General features: G+C 45.4%; 1 protein-coding gene across 1 annotated transcript in view; it reads left to right on the top strand.

Moving 5' to 3' along the window:
* The window catches only part of DDRGK1 (DDRGK domain containing 1), a 90,685-nt gene that overhangs the window by 13,938 nt on the left and 60,254 nt on the right, over nucleotides 1-16,493 (top strand). Inside the window, exons 3-4 of the mRNA XM_068274593.1 lie at nucleotides 9,648-9,784; nucleotides 12,523-12,624. Coding sequence (XP_068130694.1) covers nucleotides 9,648-9,784; nucleotides 12,523-12,624 — 239 coding nt within the window. The remainder of the gene's footprint in view (nucleotides 1-9,647; nucleotides 9,785-12,522; nucleotides 12,625-16,493) is intronic.

The following is a 16,493-nucleotide window of genomic DNA, read 5'->3' as shown; positions in this document are numbered from 1 at the left end:
CGACTCTGACTCCAACTCCGACTCCGGGTACCCAAAATTGCTCCGACTCCTCGATTCCGACTCCTTAGTCTAATACTTAACAGGGCTGTGGATTTTGTACAAAAATCATGCGACTCCGACTTCCGACTCATCAGTTTATGAAACCACAACTCCGACTCCGGGTGCCCAAAATTACCCCGACTCCGCGACTCCAACTCCGACTCCACAGCCCTGGTGAGCAGCACGTTTGCGATTTTGTGCGTGAAAGGTCCCTATAAGCTACTCCAGCACCTCCAGTGGAATGTCCTGTAGTAACCTGCAGACCTCCGCTCACTCATCGTGTGGGCAGAGCATTGTGGAATTGATGAATGTTGGCCCTGGCTGAGAATAGCTGTGCGAGGGGTTTCGTTTAGATGAGTAGTCATTGATTCACAGAGAAAATGTAAGGTGAGGACTGCTGATCGTGTCTTGCCGGGCTTCCTACGTACAGAACAGGGCTGATGCAGACTAATAGGCAGAGCTGGTGACAGCTAATATCCAGAGCTGGTGGAAGGTCGACAAGCGGCAAAACTGATTTCTGTGCGGTAGGATCGACTCTCGATCTTGTGGGCGAGGAGTTCTATTTTTGGATTTGGTTGTAATGATCTTGAAAGTGATGAGCAGGTTCCTCTGTGTGAAGAGGAACTGTAGTGAAAATAACATAATGAATAAAATTGCTTTTGTTTTTACAGTATTCATTTATAGATTATTTAGTCAGTGTTTGCCCAAAATCTTTCCTCTCCCTGATTTAAAGAGAGACTGAAGCGAGAATAAATCTCGCTTCAGACCTCAGAGTTAGCAGGGGCATGTGTGCCCCTGCTAAACTGCCGCTATCCCGCGGCTTAACGGGGGTCCCTTCACCCCCAAATCCCCCTCCGTAATGCGGGGGAGCGCTTCCTGGTTGGGGCAGGGCTAACCGCCGCAGCCCTGCCCCACGCGCGTCTGTCAGCGCGTATCTCCGCCTCTCCTCCGCCCCTCTCAGTCTTACTTTACTGAGAGGGGCGGGGGAGAGGCGGCGATGCGCGGCTGACAGACGCGACTGGAGGCAGGGCTGCAGCCGTTAGCCCTGCCTCCAGGAGCGACCAAATGCACGACCAAGTAGTGCTGGGGTGGGTTTGGGGGTGAAAGGACCCCCTTTGTGCGGCGCGATAGCGGCGGTTTAGCAGGGGCACACGTGCCCCTGCTAACTTTGAGCTCTGAAGCGAGATTTATTCTTGCTTCAGAGTCTCTTTAAAGGGACTCCGAGCTAAAAAAAATAAACAAAATTGGTACTTACCTGGGGCTTTCTGCAGCCCACCGTAGGTCGGGACGTCACCCGGCATGGTCCTGGCTCCGCTCCCGGCCGGCATGACAGTACTGCGCATGCGCGATTTAACCGCGCATGCGCAGTGCTGTCACGCCGGCTGCCGTGATGACGTGCAGTGGCCGACATGATGATGAAGAGCATCCCGGTTCAGGAAGCGGAAGCCTGACACCTGGCCCGGGTGTCCGGTGCGGTATGCGACGGAGGGACTGGGAGAGGAGCCAGGACCACGCCGGGGAACCTCCCGACCTACAGGGGGCTGCAGAAAGCCCCAGGTAAGTACCAATTTCGTTTATTTTTTTAGGTCAGGGTCCCTTTAAATTTCAGACTGTAACATTGGTGGTGACCTCTTTACTCCTGCCAAATGATCTGTACGGAGAAAAAGCCATTATTTCCCACAAAGCAATGAGGTTCACAGACAGCAAACTGTCAGGTCCTAGGTCCTGACATCACACTGTGGGAAGGGTTTCACCACAAAGAAAAAACATAAAGAATAGCAAAAAAAAAATTATCAGATTCTCCAGCGGAATTGGCTTATATGGCGTGCTGTAGTGACGCATGTTTTCCAGCATGCGGCGAAATGGGCGCAAATCTAACAAGTGTGTTCCCTACCTAAGTTTTGTTAAAAAGGAAAAAAAACTAAAAACTTGTAGTATTGTATTGAAATAGAGTAAATTTTAGGCTACAGTTTTTATGGTCAATTTTAGAAACTGTTGGCTGCAAATTCAAATACCCAAGTATATCCAATACCCTAAACCAGGGGTCTCAAACTCAAGTTACTTGGGGGACGCAGGAGGCACAGTCAGGATGAGGCTGGGCCGCATAAGGAATTTCACAATCGCGGCGCATTGCCGCCTCTGCCCGCCCCTCTCACTCTTCCTTCACAGAGAGGGGCGGGGAGAGGCGGCGATCCATGCGGCGATTGACGTCAGGAGGGGCAGAGCTGAAGCTGAAAGCTCTGGCCCTTCCAGGAAATGCCGGCGGATTACCCCCGGGCGATTTGGGTACTCTGCAGCCCTCGTTTAGCGGCGGATTACTTGGGAGCACTGAAGCGAACTATAAGGAAGCTTTTGCCAGCGAGGGCCACAAAATATTGTATCGAGGGCCGCAAATGGCCCGCGGGCCGCGAGTTTGAGACCCCTGCCCTAAACACTGGCATGGATCCGTCCCTCCAGGCCTGGAGTTCAACACCTGTGCCCTAGGATCTGTGTCCATGTCATCCCGAGTGCGCAGCAGTTACCACGCACGTGGGCGGATGTGGTCGGGAGCACATGCTGGTGGCAGCCATACATTCTACCACCCCTTTTTGAAACTGGCTTACCGTAATTGTCTAGGTGTTTTTTTTTTTTTTTTTTTTATAAACGTGAATTGTAGGAACAATAGCAATTTTTATTTTATTTATTTTTGCAAAAGTAAAATACTTGAAAAAGTTCGGATGTTCGGATGTTTGTTATTCAATCACGCAAAAATGGCTGAACGGATTTGAATGAAATTTGGCACACGCATAGTACATTACCTGGAATAAAGTATAGGACACTTTTTATCCCCATAACCAAAAAGGGGGCGGAGACGAATACAAATTTCACTGAGAAATGGTAAACTGCAGCCATTCTTACACTGTTAATGGTAGGGTTCTCAAACTTTGCACAGTTGGTCACTGGGTGACTGGGATTAATATTCAGAAAGGTGGGTGGAGCCTACAAAAGCCAATCATAATTCACCTATTGATTTTCAAGGGGAATATTTACATTGCTGCCATTTTTGCACTGTTAATGACACAAGCCTCAAACCTGGTACAGTTGATCATTGGGTGACTGGGGTTCAATTTGAGAAAGGGGGGTGGAGCCACAAACAGCCAATTAGATTTGTTTCATTTCAATGCAAATTATTGATGACAAACACCGCAAAGCTTACAAACTTGGTAATTGAGTAATTAATTGTGTGTGAGGGTTAGAAAAGGGAGCACAGCCAACACCAGCCAAATATATAAGCGGGCAACATGGGGTCATAAGTGGATGGAGACAAATACAAATTTTACTGGGAAAATGTAAACTGCAGCCATCCTTACACTAATAATTGTAGGGTTCTCAAACTTTACACCGTTAATTACTGTTGGTGGAGCTTACCAAAGCCAATAAAAAATTACCTATTGATTTTTCAGGGGAATATTTCATTGCTGCCATTCTTGCACTGTTAATGGCACAAGCCTCAAACCTGGCACAGTTGATCATTGGGTGACTGGTGTTAAAATTGATAAAAGGGGGTGGAGCCACAAACAGATAATCATAACCTGCATTAAAATGAAACAAATAAGGATACCAAAAACCGCAAAGCTCACAAACTTGGTCATTGAGTAATTGAGTAATTGTGTGTTAAGGTTAGGAAAAGTGGGCGCAGCCAACACCAGCCAAATACATAATCGGGTAATACCGGGTCATCAGTGGGCGGAGACAAATACCCATTTAACTGAGAAAATGTAAACTGCAGCCATTCTTACACTGTTAATGGTAGGATTCTTAAACTTTGCACAATTGGTCACTGGGTGACTGGGATTAATATTCAGAAAAGTGGGTGGAGCCTACAAAAGACAATCAAAATCCACCTATTGATTTTCAAGGGGAATATGTAATTGCTACCATTCTTGCACTGTTAATAGCACAAGCCTTAAACCTGGTACAGTTGGTCATTGGGTGACTGGGGTTCAAATTTAGACAAAGGGGTGGAGCCACAAACAGCCAATCAGATTTGTTTAATCTCAATGTGAACTATTGATGCCAAAGACCGCAACGCGCACAAACTTGGTAATTGAGTAATTGTGTGTTAGGGTTAGAAAAAGTAGGCGGAGCCAACACCAGCCAAATACATACCTGAACAATGTTAGGAAATCAGTGGGTGGAGAAAAAAACTAATTTCATTGGGAAAATGTAAACTGCAGCCATTCTTTCACTGTTAATGGTAGGGTTCTGGTCACTGGGTGACTGGGATTAATATTCAGAAAAGTGGGTGGAGCGTACAAAAGCCAATCAAAATCCACCTATTGATTTTTAAGGGGAATATTTAATTGCTGCAATTCTTGCACTGTTAATGGCGCAAGCCTCTTGCACTGTTAATCACCTGCACCTGGTACAGTTGGCCATTGGGTGATTTGGGTTCAAATTCAGAAACGGGTGGAGCCACAGCCAATCTGATTTATTTTATTTCAATGCAAATTATTGATGCCAAAGACCGCAAAGCTCACAAAATCAACATCTCAGACATTAGATTATTGTGAAAATGTTCAATAATCTAGACTCAAAGGGCCCAATCCAATTCACTTTTTCTACAAGGTGATATTTTCACACTTTTATAAATACAATTCCTTTTTAAAGACTTGTAAGTAAGGAAATACTCAGAATAATGTTTACAGTACTTTTCTACCTAACCTTTGGTACTTATTCAATTTGCAGAGAGCTAAAAAGTTGTTTTAAAGAAAACCTGAACTGAAAATTAAAAGTAAAAATAAGCATACACAAGTCATACTTACCTCCCATGTAGCAATCTCTTTCTCCTCTCCTGCGTCCCATTTGTCCACTGTAATCAATGCAATTCTCCATCCTCCATTTTGAAAATGGCTATTACCCCATAACAGCTTTCTGGTCAGCACACAGTTAAACTGTAACATCGTCCACTTGAGCCATAGGGAAACATGGACATTACCTGGCACATCAGTTGTCCTCTCAGCTATAACTGACAGCAACTGATCTGTAACTGACAGCAATGGATATATTTCAGTTTTGACAAAATGTTGTCAGAACTGGAAGGGATTATTGTCAGAAGAAAATGGTGAGCTTCTGAGAGGAACTGATGGCAAGGTAACTATGTAATGTTCATTTGAAGTTACCTCATGTGTTTATTTTAAATATTTTTACTCAGTACAGGTTCCCTTTACACAGAAGATGAAAAATTATCTCCTAGGTCAGGAGAAGACAAAAGAGAAAAAGTGAATTGCATATGACCTAAAGAATCACTCTAATTGGCTAATTATTATTATTCATTTATAAAGCACCAACATATTCCGTGGCACTGTACAAAGTAGGAAAACAATCAGGGGTACGTAATGCTACAGGCAATGATATACATCAAATATGGACACTGGAACAAAATAAAGCACACAGGCCCATATGCAATTCACTTTTTCACCTGGGTTTTCTACTAGGAGATAATTTTTTAAAATGCATTTTGTTATCTAAAAAGTACCAAAGAGGAGGTAAAAAAGTACTCAATTTGAGTATTTTCTTGCATTCTGGTGGCTTAAAGAAAACCTGAACTGAAAATTAAAAGTCAAAATAAGCATACACAAGTCATACTTACCTTCCGTGTAGTCTACTCCTCGTCCTGTTTGTTCACTGTGATCAAGGGAATTTTCCGTCCTCCATTTTGAAAATGGCCATTACCCATAACAGCTTTCTGGTCAGCACACAGTTAAACTGTAACATCGCCCACTTGAGCCATAGGGAAACATGGACATTACCTGGTACATCAGTTTTCCTCTCAGCCATAACTGACAGCAACTGATATTTTACTGACAGCAACTGATATATTTCAGATCTGACAAAATATTGTCAAAACTGGAAGGGATCACTGTAAGAAGAAATGGTGAGCTTCTGAGAGGAACTGATGGCAAGGTAACTATGTAATGTTCATTTGAAGTTACCTCATGTGTTTATTTTAAATATTTTTACTCAGTACAGGTTGTCTTTAAAAGGCATTTTATTGACTATTTTTAAAAATATCACCTAGGAGAAAACTCAGGATAAAAAATGTATTGCATGTGGGCCCTGGTGAGTACAATGACAGATGTAGCAGGATGAATAAAATGTATGACAGAGAGCAATTCATCCAAAACACCTACAAAGTGTTCCTATTTCATATATTCGTTTCACTTTTTAAGTTGAATTCGTGAAATAAATGAACTTTTGCAGGATATAATAATTTGTCGATCTCCACCTGTATAATCATGACCCAAACAGACACAGTTTTGAAAGTACAGCAGCAATGAGCGGCTCTGCTGGGATGTTGAGTACACACAGCTCCTCTCCATCTCTGAGTGTGAGGAGACCTGTGAGGAGCGGACAGGGTGTGCGTGGGTAGCTTGTGCTCTCAGTTCCACCACAGGTGGGCGGTGTGTTGGCTCCTGGAGCTTATCTCCTTCACTACAGAACAACACGAAACCCCACCAAGCCCCATCACACTTCATCCTCTTTCATGTGAACTCTATTTTCACACATGGGGTCTGTACATCATCTCATCAGGGGGATTTTAACGCATGTTGCTAGGTGACCGAGTGAGTTATTAACCAAAATAAATGCATAACATTAATAGCGGAGTAGAAAAAAATTGGTTGTGCTTTTTGTTCGTTTTTGTTGTTGTTGTTTTAATATATCTTTCTACCCGGAATGTATTAAAGGGTACCTGTAATCTACAAAAAAAAAAGTTACTTACCTCAATAGGAGGAAGCGCCTGGTTGGTCAAGAGGTTTCTCCCGGTCCTCCTATGCGCCCCTTCTGTGCTGTACTGGGATCCTTTAAACAATCTTAAACCCTCTGGTTAGCAGCGACAACCCCTCAAAGCTGGCCGGCCACACGCACCCTCATCTCATCCCCGCGCATTGGCATTGTTCTGCACATGCACAGTCAGACGCTTAGCTCCGGCGCTTCAGACGCTCTTAGCTCCGGCGGAGCTAAGCGTCTGACGTCGTGAGGACAGCGCACGGACCGGCCGGTCAAGCTAGAGGCGCACGCAAGTGAACCCCGCGACTGAAGGAGGAGGCGGTGGCAACGGGAGAACGCGAGTGTGGTAGACACACACCCGGGAGCCAGACGGATGGGCATTGGCAGCCAACTGTATTTAATACGTGCAGAGTGCTTCTGAACGCGTAAGTGAGATTCTACATTGCGCACAGAAGCAGTGTCAATAGTATTACGCTATGTATGCTTCCTTTTTTTCTCTTTTTATGTTTTATGATTGATTTTAACGGAGAAAATAAATCAAAGTCCCTATAAGAGGTTTTTACAAACTACTGAGGATCGTGCTGTTGATTGGAATAACAGAAAGCGCTGTTTCCACCCAGTAAAGAGGTGGGATACATCTGGTAAGCAGTTTGGCACACATTGCGGTGGACTGGCACTTGTCACAGGTGTGGATACAGAGGCGGGAGTATATAACTGTACTGCAGCTTGAACTATACTACCCTATGCAGAGATCTTTCCCCTGTAGGAACAAGGTCTTGTGATATCCATAAAACCCGCCTGGCAGCTGAGGTAGAGAGGATCGGAAGCAAGTGTTTGTGATATGTGTGAGACCCACCTGACAACTGAGGTGGAGAGAATCTGGTGAGCATTTATGAACAGGGGGTGAGGGAGACAGATGATTCACCACCTGGGGAGCACAGAGCACGAGTGATTTGTAGGTGGTGGAATAGTGTGAAAAGCAGGACTGAACAATATTACCCTATGCGGAGTCTGTTTTTTATGATTACAGGAATGGAGAGCGCGGCAGTTTAATTGAATTTTGTTATCCAAGAACTGGACTTTCTGCAGCGAACCCATCTTTGACTGTTGACTGTATGAAGTGGTAATCAGTGTATGAACTTTGGCGCAGTGTTTTTCTGAATAGATCAGCTCTCATAGCCATCAGCCTATGAGAGGGGATCACATTGTGGGCCATTCGAGGGGACAGCTTTGTCACTAAGCTGTCCCCTTACAGCTCTGTGCATCGATCACAGAGCTGTATAAAGTAAATAAAAAAAGGTTATTTTCTTTTAACAGCCTGATTTCCGAGCAGAGCTCCATAATTACAGGTGTGCGATCTCCGCTAATCTCCGCCCCAGGGCTGGACGCAATTCTGCATTAGGCGGTCCTGCGGGAGCCACTCTGCGACCGCGATTCTGCTTTAAGGCAGTCGCAGAGTGGTTAAACTGCTTTTTTAAAGGCCTAACCCTTTAATGTCAAAGATTGCTTGTGGCCGCACCCCCTTCATCTAGAAGCAGTCCGTATTGTGCATGCCCATGGACGCCTGAGCAATAGCACAGGGGCAATCGTGCTGGCCTTTTCCTCCCTGCATGAGCGACTTCTTGCTGCTGTGCGGGTGCAAACCTACTTGTGCTTGCCCAGTGCTGCCACGCTCATGCACTGAGGGGAGCGCAGCAATGAAGATGAAGAGGGTCCTGGCCAGTAGTGGAGGGGTCGCTGAGGATCAGGGAAGCTACTGGAGCACCCAGAGGCCTCCCCCTACTAACGTAAGTATGTTGATGTTTTTTTTTTTTTTTTGCCCATACACTTATACATTTTCCCTGTTGATTCCTGAGCAGATTTGATCAGATCGAATCTAACCGAAATCTGTGCCCCAACAGATCGATTGCCATTTTGATTTCCACAAAAAAAAGTTACATACTTTCATCAGTAGGGGGAAGCCTTTAGGTGTTCCAATAGCTTCACCCGACTGACATAAGTATGTACTGTAACTGTTTTTTGTGGTCATACACTTACCGTATTCACTTTACATGTCGATTTTTGGCAGATTTGATCACATCGAATGTAACAGAAATCGAATCTATGTTCCGACACGTAAGACGGATTGTCTTTTTGATTTAATTTTCAATTTTTGGCAGGTTCTGATATAAAAAACAACTGGATTGGCCTACATGCCTCCAGCATCTGCGTAGAGATTTAGTGGAGAAAGGGGTGAGGGCTTATAACATGTACTGCAGACTAGCGGGTTGGACAAGAATTTGAGCTACAACTGAACACAAGCTATTGAACTATGTTGTCTTAAATGGTCATAGGAGCAACAGTTATAATGCAGTGGAATTGCAATACTGATAAACAAGCATCATGGTTTGATTTCCAAGGCCGGCTTTATACTTTGTGTGCCCTTCCATGTGCAGCAGCACCTTTCCCACACCATGTGTAGCCCTCTCTGCCCTGTGTATCTCCTATGCAGCCCCTCTCACTAGTGAACAGCCACCTTGAGCACCAGTTTCCCTTTTTCATGTGTTGCTCCCTATTTTTACCCTCCTCTTTCATATGTAGCAACCCCTTTATCAGGGCCAGGTGCCGCCTTGGGCTGTAGCCGCCCAAGATCCGGGCATTTGGGGCCTTTTCAGAAATCCGGCTCTGCTGCTTTCTCTGAATCAGGATTATTTATCCTTCAAATTTTACAATGTGGGGCATTTTATGGAATCCTTTGCTCAGAGTATTGTAGTTCTGTGTATAACATTCTACAGACGTAAGTTGTATTTGTTTTAGTAAATATGGTTGCTTATGCTTTCTTCGCTTTTTATTGACAGTGGCGGTGCAGGAGTACAACGATGATGCCGATGATAATGAGGACGGCGAATCTCCGGAGATTCAGGCGCCAGGGAAGATCGGAGCTAAGAAGCAGAAGAAGTTAGAGGAGAAACAAGCAAGAAAAGCCCAAAGAGAGGTGAGAGCGCCTTGATGGAGAATATCACTGTGTCCAAGTGTCATTGGATTCGCCATTAAAGAGAATCTGTACTGTAAAATTCTTACAATAAAAAGCATACCATTCTATTCATTATGTTCTCCTGGGCCCCTCTGTGCTGTTTCTTACATAGTTACATAGTTATTTTGGTTGAAAAAAGACATACGTCCATCGAGTTCAACCAGTACAAAGTACAACTCCAGCCCGTCCCCCACATACCCCTGTTGATCTAGAGGAAGGCGAAAAAAACCCCACCAGGCATGGTCCAATTAGCCCCAAATGGGAAAAATTTCTGCCACTCCCTGCTGCAATCCTGGCTTGTAATTGCCATTTTTGTGCAGTGTTTACAAACAAAAGACATAACAAGTGATAGGCTGAGAGTAGCTCAGTGTGTGAGTCATGCAGGGGGCCTGGAGAGGGTGTGTATAGCTTTTATCCAATCACAAGCAGCACAGCACATTCAGCCCGACAGAGCCGACAGAGGAGAGAAGATTAGGTCATATAACAGAGATAACACAGCCACTGTGCAACTAGGAAAAGCTGCAGTAAGCCAGACCACATTAGAACAGCTATAGGAACTTATAGGATAGAAGAAATAAGGCTCAACAATTTGTTACAGAGTCTCTTTAATATAAGGTTGTATCTGTTTTGCTTTTTTCTTCCAGTTTACACTTGTTGCCTTTTATGTCCGGCCCAAATTAGCTAGACTGACAGATGTAGAAATAACTGAGTCACCCTGAGAGACAGGAAAGTGCGGAACGTTGCGGTATCTTCAAGCATAGTAGAAGTAATAGGGTATTGTACAAGACCCTATTGCTACTCCACTGAGAGACAGTAGACTCTGACTGGGAAAACTAGCTTATTTTTATTAGCGCAGCAAAAGCTGTAGATATCTTAAAGGACAGCTGAAGTGAGCGGGATATGGAAGGCTGCCATATTAATTTGCTTTTAAACCATATCAGTGTCCTGGTATCCTGCTGTTCTTTAATGCATCAGTAGCGTCTGAATCGCCCGCCTGAAACAAGCATGTGGCAAATGCAGACAGACTTCAGTCAGCAGCATCGGATCTGCATGCTTGTTCAGGGGCTATGGCTAAAAGTGTTAGAGGCAGAGGCTCAGCAGGGCAGGCAGACAATGTCTATTGTTAAAAAGGAAACTAATATGGCTGCCTCCACATCCCTGTCAGGTCAGTTGTTCTTCAAAATGGGTCGGTGTGGTGCAGATCTGGATGCGTGTTGCCGCGCAGCGCCTGCACAGTTGGCAGCGACCACCCCGACCAGAAAGTAAGTCCGGGTGGTTGGTAGGCTGTACCGGAGGAGAGCGGGTTGAGCAGTGGGAATAAGAACCCTTAAACATGCCATCTTCCTCCCCCCCCCCCCCCCCCCCCCATTTGCACTAAGGTATCCTTAGCGGTATGGACGAGCTCAGCTCGTCCATTACCGCCAGAGGGTGCCGCTCAGGCCCTGCTGGGCCGATTTTGATACAATAAAAAGCAGCACACGCAGCCGGCACTTTGCCAGCCGCGTGTGCTACCTGATCGCCGCCGCAGGGCGGCGATCCGCCGCGTGCAGCGGCGAAAGAGGGTCCCCCCAGCCGCCCGAGCCCTGCGCAGCCGGAACAAATAGTTCCGGCCAGCGCTAAGGGCTGGATCGGAGGCGGCTGACGTCAGGACGTCGGCTGACGTCCATGACGTCACTCCGCTCGTCGCCATGGCGACGAGGAAAGCCAAACAAGGAAGGCTGCTCATTGCAGCCTTCCTTGTTAATTCTGATCGCCGGAGGCGATCGGAATTACGCTTCAGGAGCGCCCTCTAGTGGGCTTTCATGCAGCCAACTTTCAGTTGGCTGCATGAAATAGTTTTTTTTTTTTATTTTAAAAAAAACCCTCCCGCAGCCGCCCTGGCGATCTCAATAGAACGCCAGGGTGGTTAAATGCCAGCAAGATATGGTGCCAGGTCTAGTTTAGTATCAACTGCCACACTCCTCGTACGTCTCTTCTGGCTTCATTGCTCATAAAGGAGGTACAGCCGTGAGGGCATTACACCATGCGTTTACCCACAGGAGATGTGGGTGGAGCATGATTCCAAGACCTTCCAGGCCTTACTGGAAATAGAGGAGGAAGGGGGGCAAAATCAATGGTTTTGGCACTTGGCGTCAGTAATGCTATGGTGTGTGTCCCGCAAAAGTGTAGTTTGCGGTTCCGGCAATCGCCGGCCGCAAATTTCTTCTCCCTCTGAGTTATACGACTCTGGGGAATACTGCTTAACACCGCCAGGAATTTCAGCGGCAGCAGGGTGAGTCGTTATTCAGCTCACCCTGCGCCCAACTGAACGGCGGCATAATAATGGGTATGCGGGAGGTAGACACCAGTGATATTTCACCTAAGGGTTGAGTATCACCTTAAAGTTTAAGTGCGCTGACACTTGAAACCACAGATGTCAAACTCCAGTTCTCGAGGGTCATGGACTGAGAAATATGTTCTACGTGATGAACCACAACCTGTCCTGATTCAGTCCCTAAAATGAATTTGAGCTGTATCAAAAATCCGGGAGAGCCTTGGTGCTTGAGGACTGGAGTTGGGACATCTCTGCTTAAACTGCAGCAAAAGAGAGGTTGTTGCTCATGAGTGGAAATCTGGGATATTTGCCTGATCTTTAAAATATAACCAAATCTGAGTGTGGTAATGTCATGCTTACACTTCTCCTGCAATCTGGTCCGCAGGCTGAGGGAGCTGAGCGAGAGGAGAGAAAGAAGATGGACATGAAGCGTGACGAAGAGAGGCGAAAAGAGGAGGAGCAACAGAGGATGGAAGAGGAGAGACAGGTGATGGCCTTTGTAAAATTTACTGCACTCACCCCCACTTGTAGGCGGAGCTCTGCCAAGGGGCAACTAATGCAGGTTTACTGACAAAAGTCAGAAAATGCAATCCTGCAATGTTTGATTCAAGTTTAAAGCAAACTTGTAACTATGGGGGATCCTTCAGTGGCTTCTCACACCCTCCTGCAGATCACTGCTGGATGCCAAACCCAACAACACCCCCCCCCCCCCCCCGCCGCACTCTCATACGTTACAATGTGTCAAACACCCACCAATTTTATACTACTGTGCCACAGGTTGCCATACAGGTCTCCTCCACTAGAGGTTTCTGGAGTCAAATCCACTGTGAGCACAGTAAATGTTTAAAGGGAACCAGAGATGAACATTTCACACAAAATAAACATATCAGTCGATAGCTTGTAAAGACTAAATGCTCTACCTGATAATTTCGCTGCTCTGGTGTGCCTTTTTGAGTGTTTTTTATCCATTATTGCTCCAGGAAAAATCCAATGTGGCCGTTGGCTCTTATCCCTTCTGCTTCCGGTTATGAGCTGTTCTGGATGCGCTGTCTAGGCTCTATGAAACTATAGACAAGCAGGGCTGCTGCTGCAGCCTTTCATCTGTGTGCATTCAACTTTATTATTCTGGTATGCTGTGTGGCTGCCTGTAGGAAGTGTTTCTCATAGGAATGAAACTGCACAGATAATGATGACTGCACAGTGCACACAGATCACACAGCCACACTTGTCTGTTGTCTCAGAGCTTCTTTCTCAGCAGAGCAGCCAAAATTCACCTTTCTGTTTTCGATATCCTTTTAATTTGTTGTTCTTGCTAGGACCTAGTATACTGGTACCTAATCTGTTATGATTTTGTTTTTGTTTTTTTATTCATTTTTTGTAATCTGAAGTCTGCATGCAATGTGTTACTGCATTGTGTGATGCAATGCAGCGTGGCAAGTGTGGAAGGAGCCTGCAGGTGAAAGCACGCAAGTGCATCGGCCACCTTCAGGTTTTGTACCTGACATTGTAAGATGACCCACCAGAGACATCCCTGCTCTGGGCCAACCAGAGGTTTCCCTATACTTGGGTAAATAAAAAAAAAAAAATGTGTGTGTGTGTGTGTGTGTGTGTGTGTGTGTGTGTATATATATATATATAATTTTTTTTTTTTTATTTATTGTGTTGCAGGTTTGGTTTGAAGTCATTAGGGCTCATTCACACTAGTTAGTGAGTTAAATTGCATTAAAATGCATGAATGTAAATCCAGAGCTGTGAAGTCGGTACAAAAATCATCCGACTCCTGACTCCTCAGTTTATGAAACCACCGACTCCAACTCTGACTCTAGGTACCCAATATTGCTCCCACTCCAGGTACCCAATATTGCTCCCACTCCAGGTACCCAAAATTGCTCCAACTCCGACTCAGGTACCCAAAATTGCTCCAACTCCGACTCAGGTACCCAAAATTGCTACAACTCCGACTCAGGTACCCAAAATTGCTCCAACTCCGACTCCAGGTACCCAAAATTGTTCCAACTCCGACTCCAGGTACCCAAAATTGCTACAACTCCTACTCAGACTCCAGGTACCCAAAATTGCTCAGACTCCTCGACTCCGACTCCACAGCCCTGTATAAAACTCAAGAATTGGTATTACTGCATTGTCAAACCCCTGTGAAGTAACGTAGAGGGAAAGGAAATCCACTGATCAGCTGGGCTTATTTGCAAAATCCATGTGCTGAAACTCGCATAGCATGCATTTCCACGCATTTCTATGAGTTTAATCACTCCCGACATGTTGAAATGCACCGCACAGGAACTCACTGTTGTAGTGTGAATGATAAAATGAAAATCTATGGACTTTCATGTTACCATGTAAAACACACACTATGTGCAGTGCGTCGGGTACCATACTGATGACTGTATATGCGTGACTGCTTTAACCAGGGCTGTGGAGTCGGAGTCGTGGAGTCGGGCAATTTTGGGTGCCTGGAGTCGGAGTCGGGAAAAAATGCACCGACTCCGACTCCTAATGAATTTGTAACTGTAATTAAAATAGAAAATATGATAAAATGTTCTATTTCTCAGATAATAGTCATTAAAAATAATGTATATATACAGTAATAGCTGTGCTTAGTCCACAAAAATGAAATAAACCAATCAAAATTAGTTACTTGTGCTGCTTCAATAAAGCAGTCCCCGTATTTTTAAGGTCAGATATACATATCTGATTGTGACTGTATATATGATGCGTACACAGGAATCTCTTATATATACTAAATAACATCTATGCTGTAAGAATAAAGCCTGATGTGTAGCCGTGTCACTAATAGAGATGGTCAACGAGATGGAAATAATTCTGCATTGATGCTGATTTATGCAAATGTATGCACTCCCTTTGCTGATGAAATCAAATAATTTGATATGTTATTAAAATTTGGTTTGGTGACTACAAATTAAAGGGTAACTGAGACGGATGAAAAGTAAAGTTTTATACATACCTGGGGCTTCCTCCAGCCCCCTTCAGGCTAATTAGTCCCTCACTGTCCTCCACCACCCGGATCTTCTGCTATGAGTCCTGGTAATTCAGCCAGTCAGCGCTGTCCGGCCGCATGCCGCTCCCACAGCCAGGAACATTCTGCACCTGCGCAATAGTGCTGCAAAGGTGTAGTATGCTCCTGGCGGCGGAGTGTGTGCATGCGCACTACGCCTGACTGGCTCAAGTACCTGGACTCATAGCAGAAGATCCAGGTGGTGGAGGAGGACAACGAGGGACTGATTATCCTGAAGGCAGCTGGAGGAAGCCCCAGGTATGTATAAAACTTTAATTTCATCTGTCTCAGGTTTACTTTGTTACACAGTAGTACTATACTCTACATATGCACTCCCCACAGAGCTGCAGGGAATCCACTGAGAATGCTGTGCACATTGAACACAGAGGTGTTGTCTGTTTACAATCTCCTCATTCCCCTGCAGAGTACCTGCACATCATTCTTACATGTACCCACACTTACATTGCCTAGGGCCTGATAGATGTTCTTTGTTCCGGTTTGTACCTTTTACAAGTACTCTTACCAAGGACTAGTTTTAGTCTAAAGGGAATAAATATAGTAGTCTACATATCCTTCTCACTTCAGTTGTCTTGTAAAATTCCTAAGCGTTGGCAGTTAAGAGACGAATTTCATGTTACATACTTTTAATCAACAAAATTGTAATATGCAAATTAGAGGAGTCGGAGTCGTGGAGTCGGAGTCGGTGGAATCCTAAACTGAGGAGTCGGAGTCGGTGGATTTTTGGACCGACTCCACAGCCCTGGCTTTAACACATTGGTGTTGGCTGAAGGCTCGTACACACATTTCACTAAAATTGGCTGATTCTGACCACCTCAGCTGATGGATCAAGTGTACTGCAGCCCCCGACCCCCAACCTGTAAGCAATCCACCTAGCAGATCAACTCACCCGACCGACGACCAACTTTATTGTTTACACCGCTCCCCCGACCACCACTTGATGTCACACACGCCGCTCTATCGTCCGTCCGCCCCCCTGCCTAGCAACAGAACGCGTAGTCAGCTCCACAGCTGACGCGCATCTATACTGGCTGGCCCGGCTATGTTTCCCAGGGGGCCAAGGGGATCATGTCAAAGGTCTGTACACTCCTGTAGTCAGCTGGGGAGTGCATTGTGGATTATCTGTAAAGACAGGCGCATGGGTTCATTGGTGCCAAAGACATACCCTGAATCTTACAGCTTTTGTAAATGTCGGTCAGTGAATATATGACTTCAGTAGTATTGATAGAGTTCAGTGTGTGGCGTGAATGTGTCGGCGGTTGGAGGCTGGCCTTCTCCCCACACAGAAGAATCCCTCTGTAGTAGCG

The sequence above is a fragment of the Hyperolius riggenbachi genome, chromosome 1 (genome assembly GCF_040937935.1).
Source record: "Hyperolius riggenbachi isolate aHypRig1 chromosome 1, aHypRig1.pri, whole genome shotgun sequence".
Lineage (NCBI taxonomy): Eukaryota > Metazoa > Chordata > Amphibia > Anura > Hyperoliidae > Hyperolius > Hyperolius riggenbachi.
Note: the sequence above shows the minus strand (reverse complement) of the source record. Positions and strands in the feature narration are given on the sequence as shown.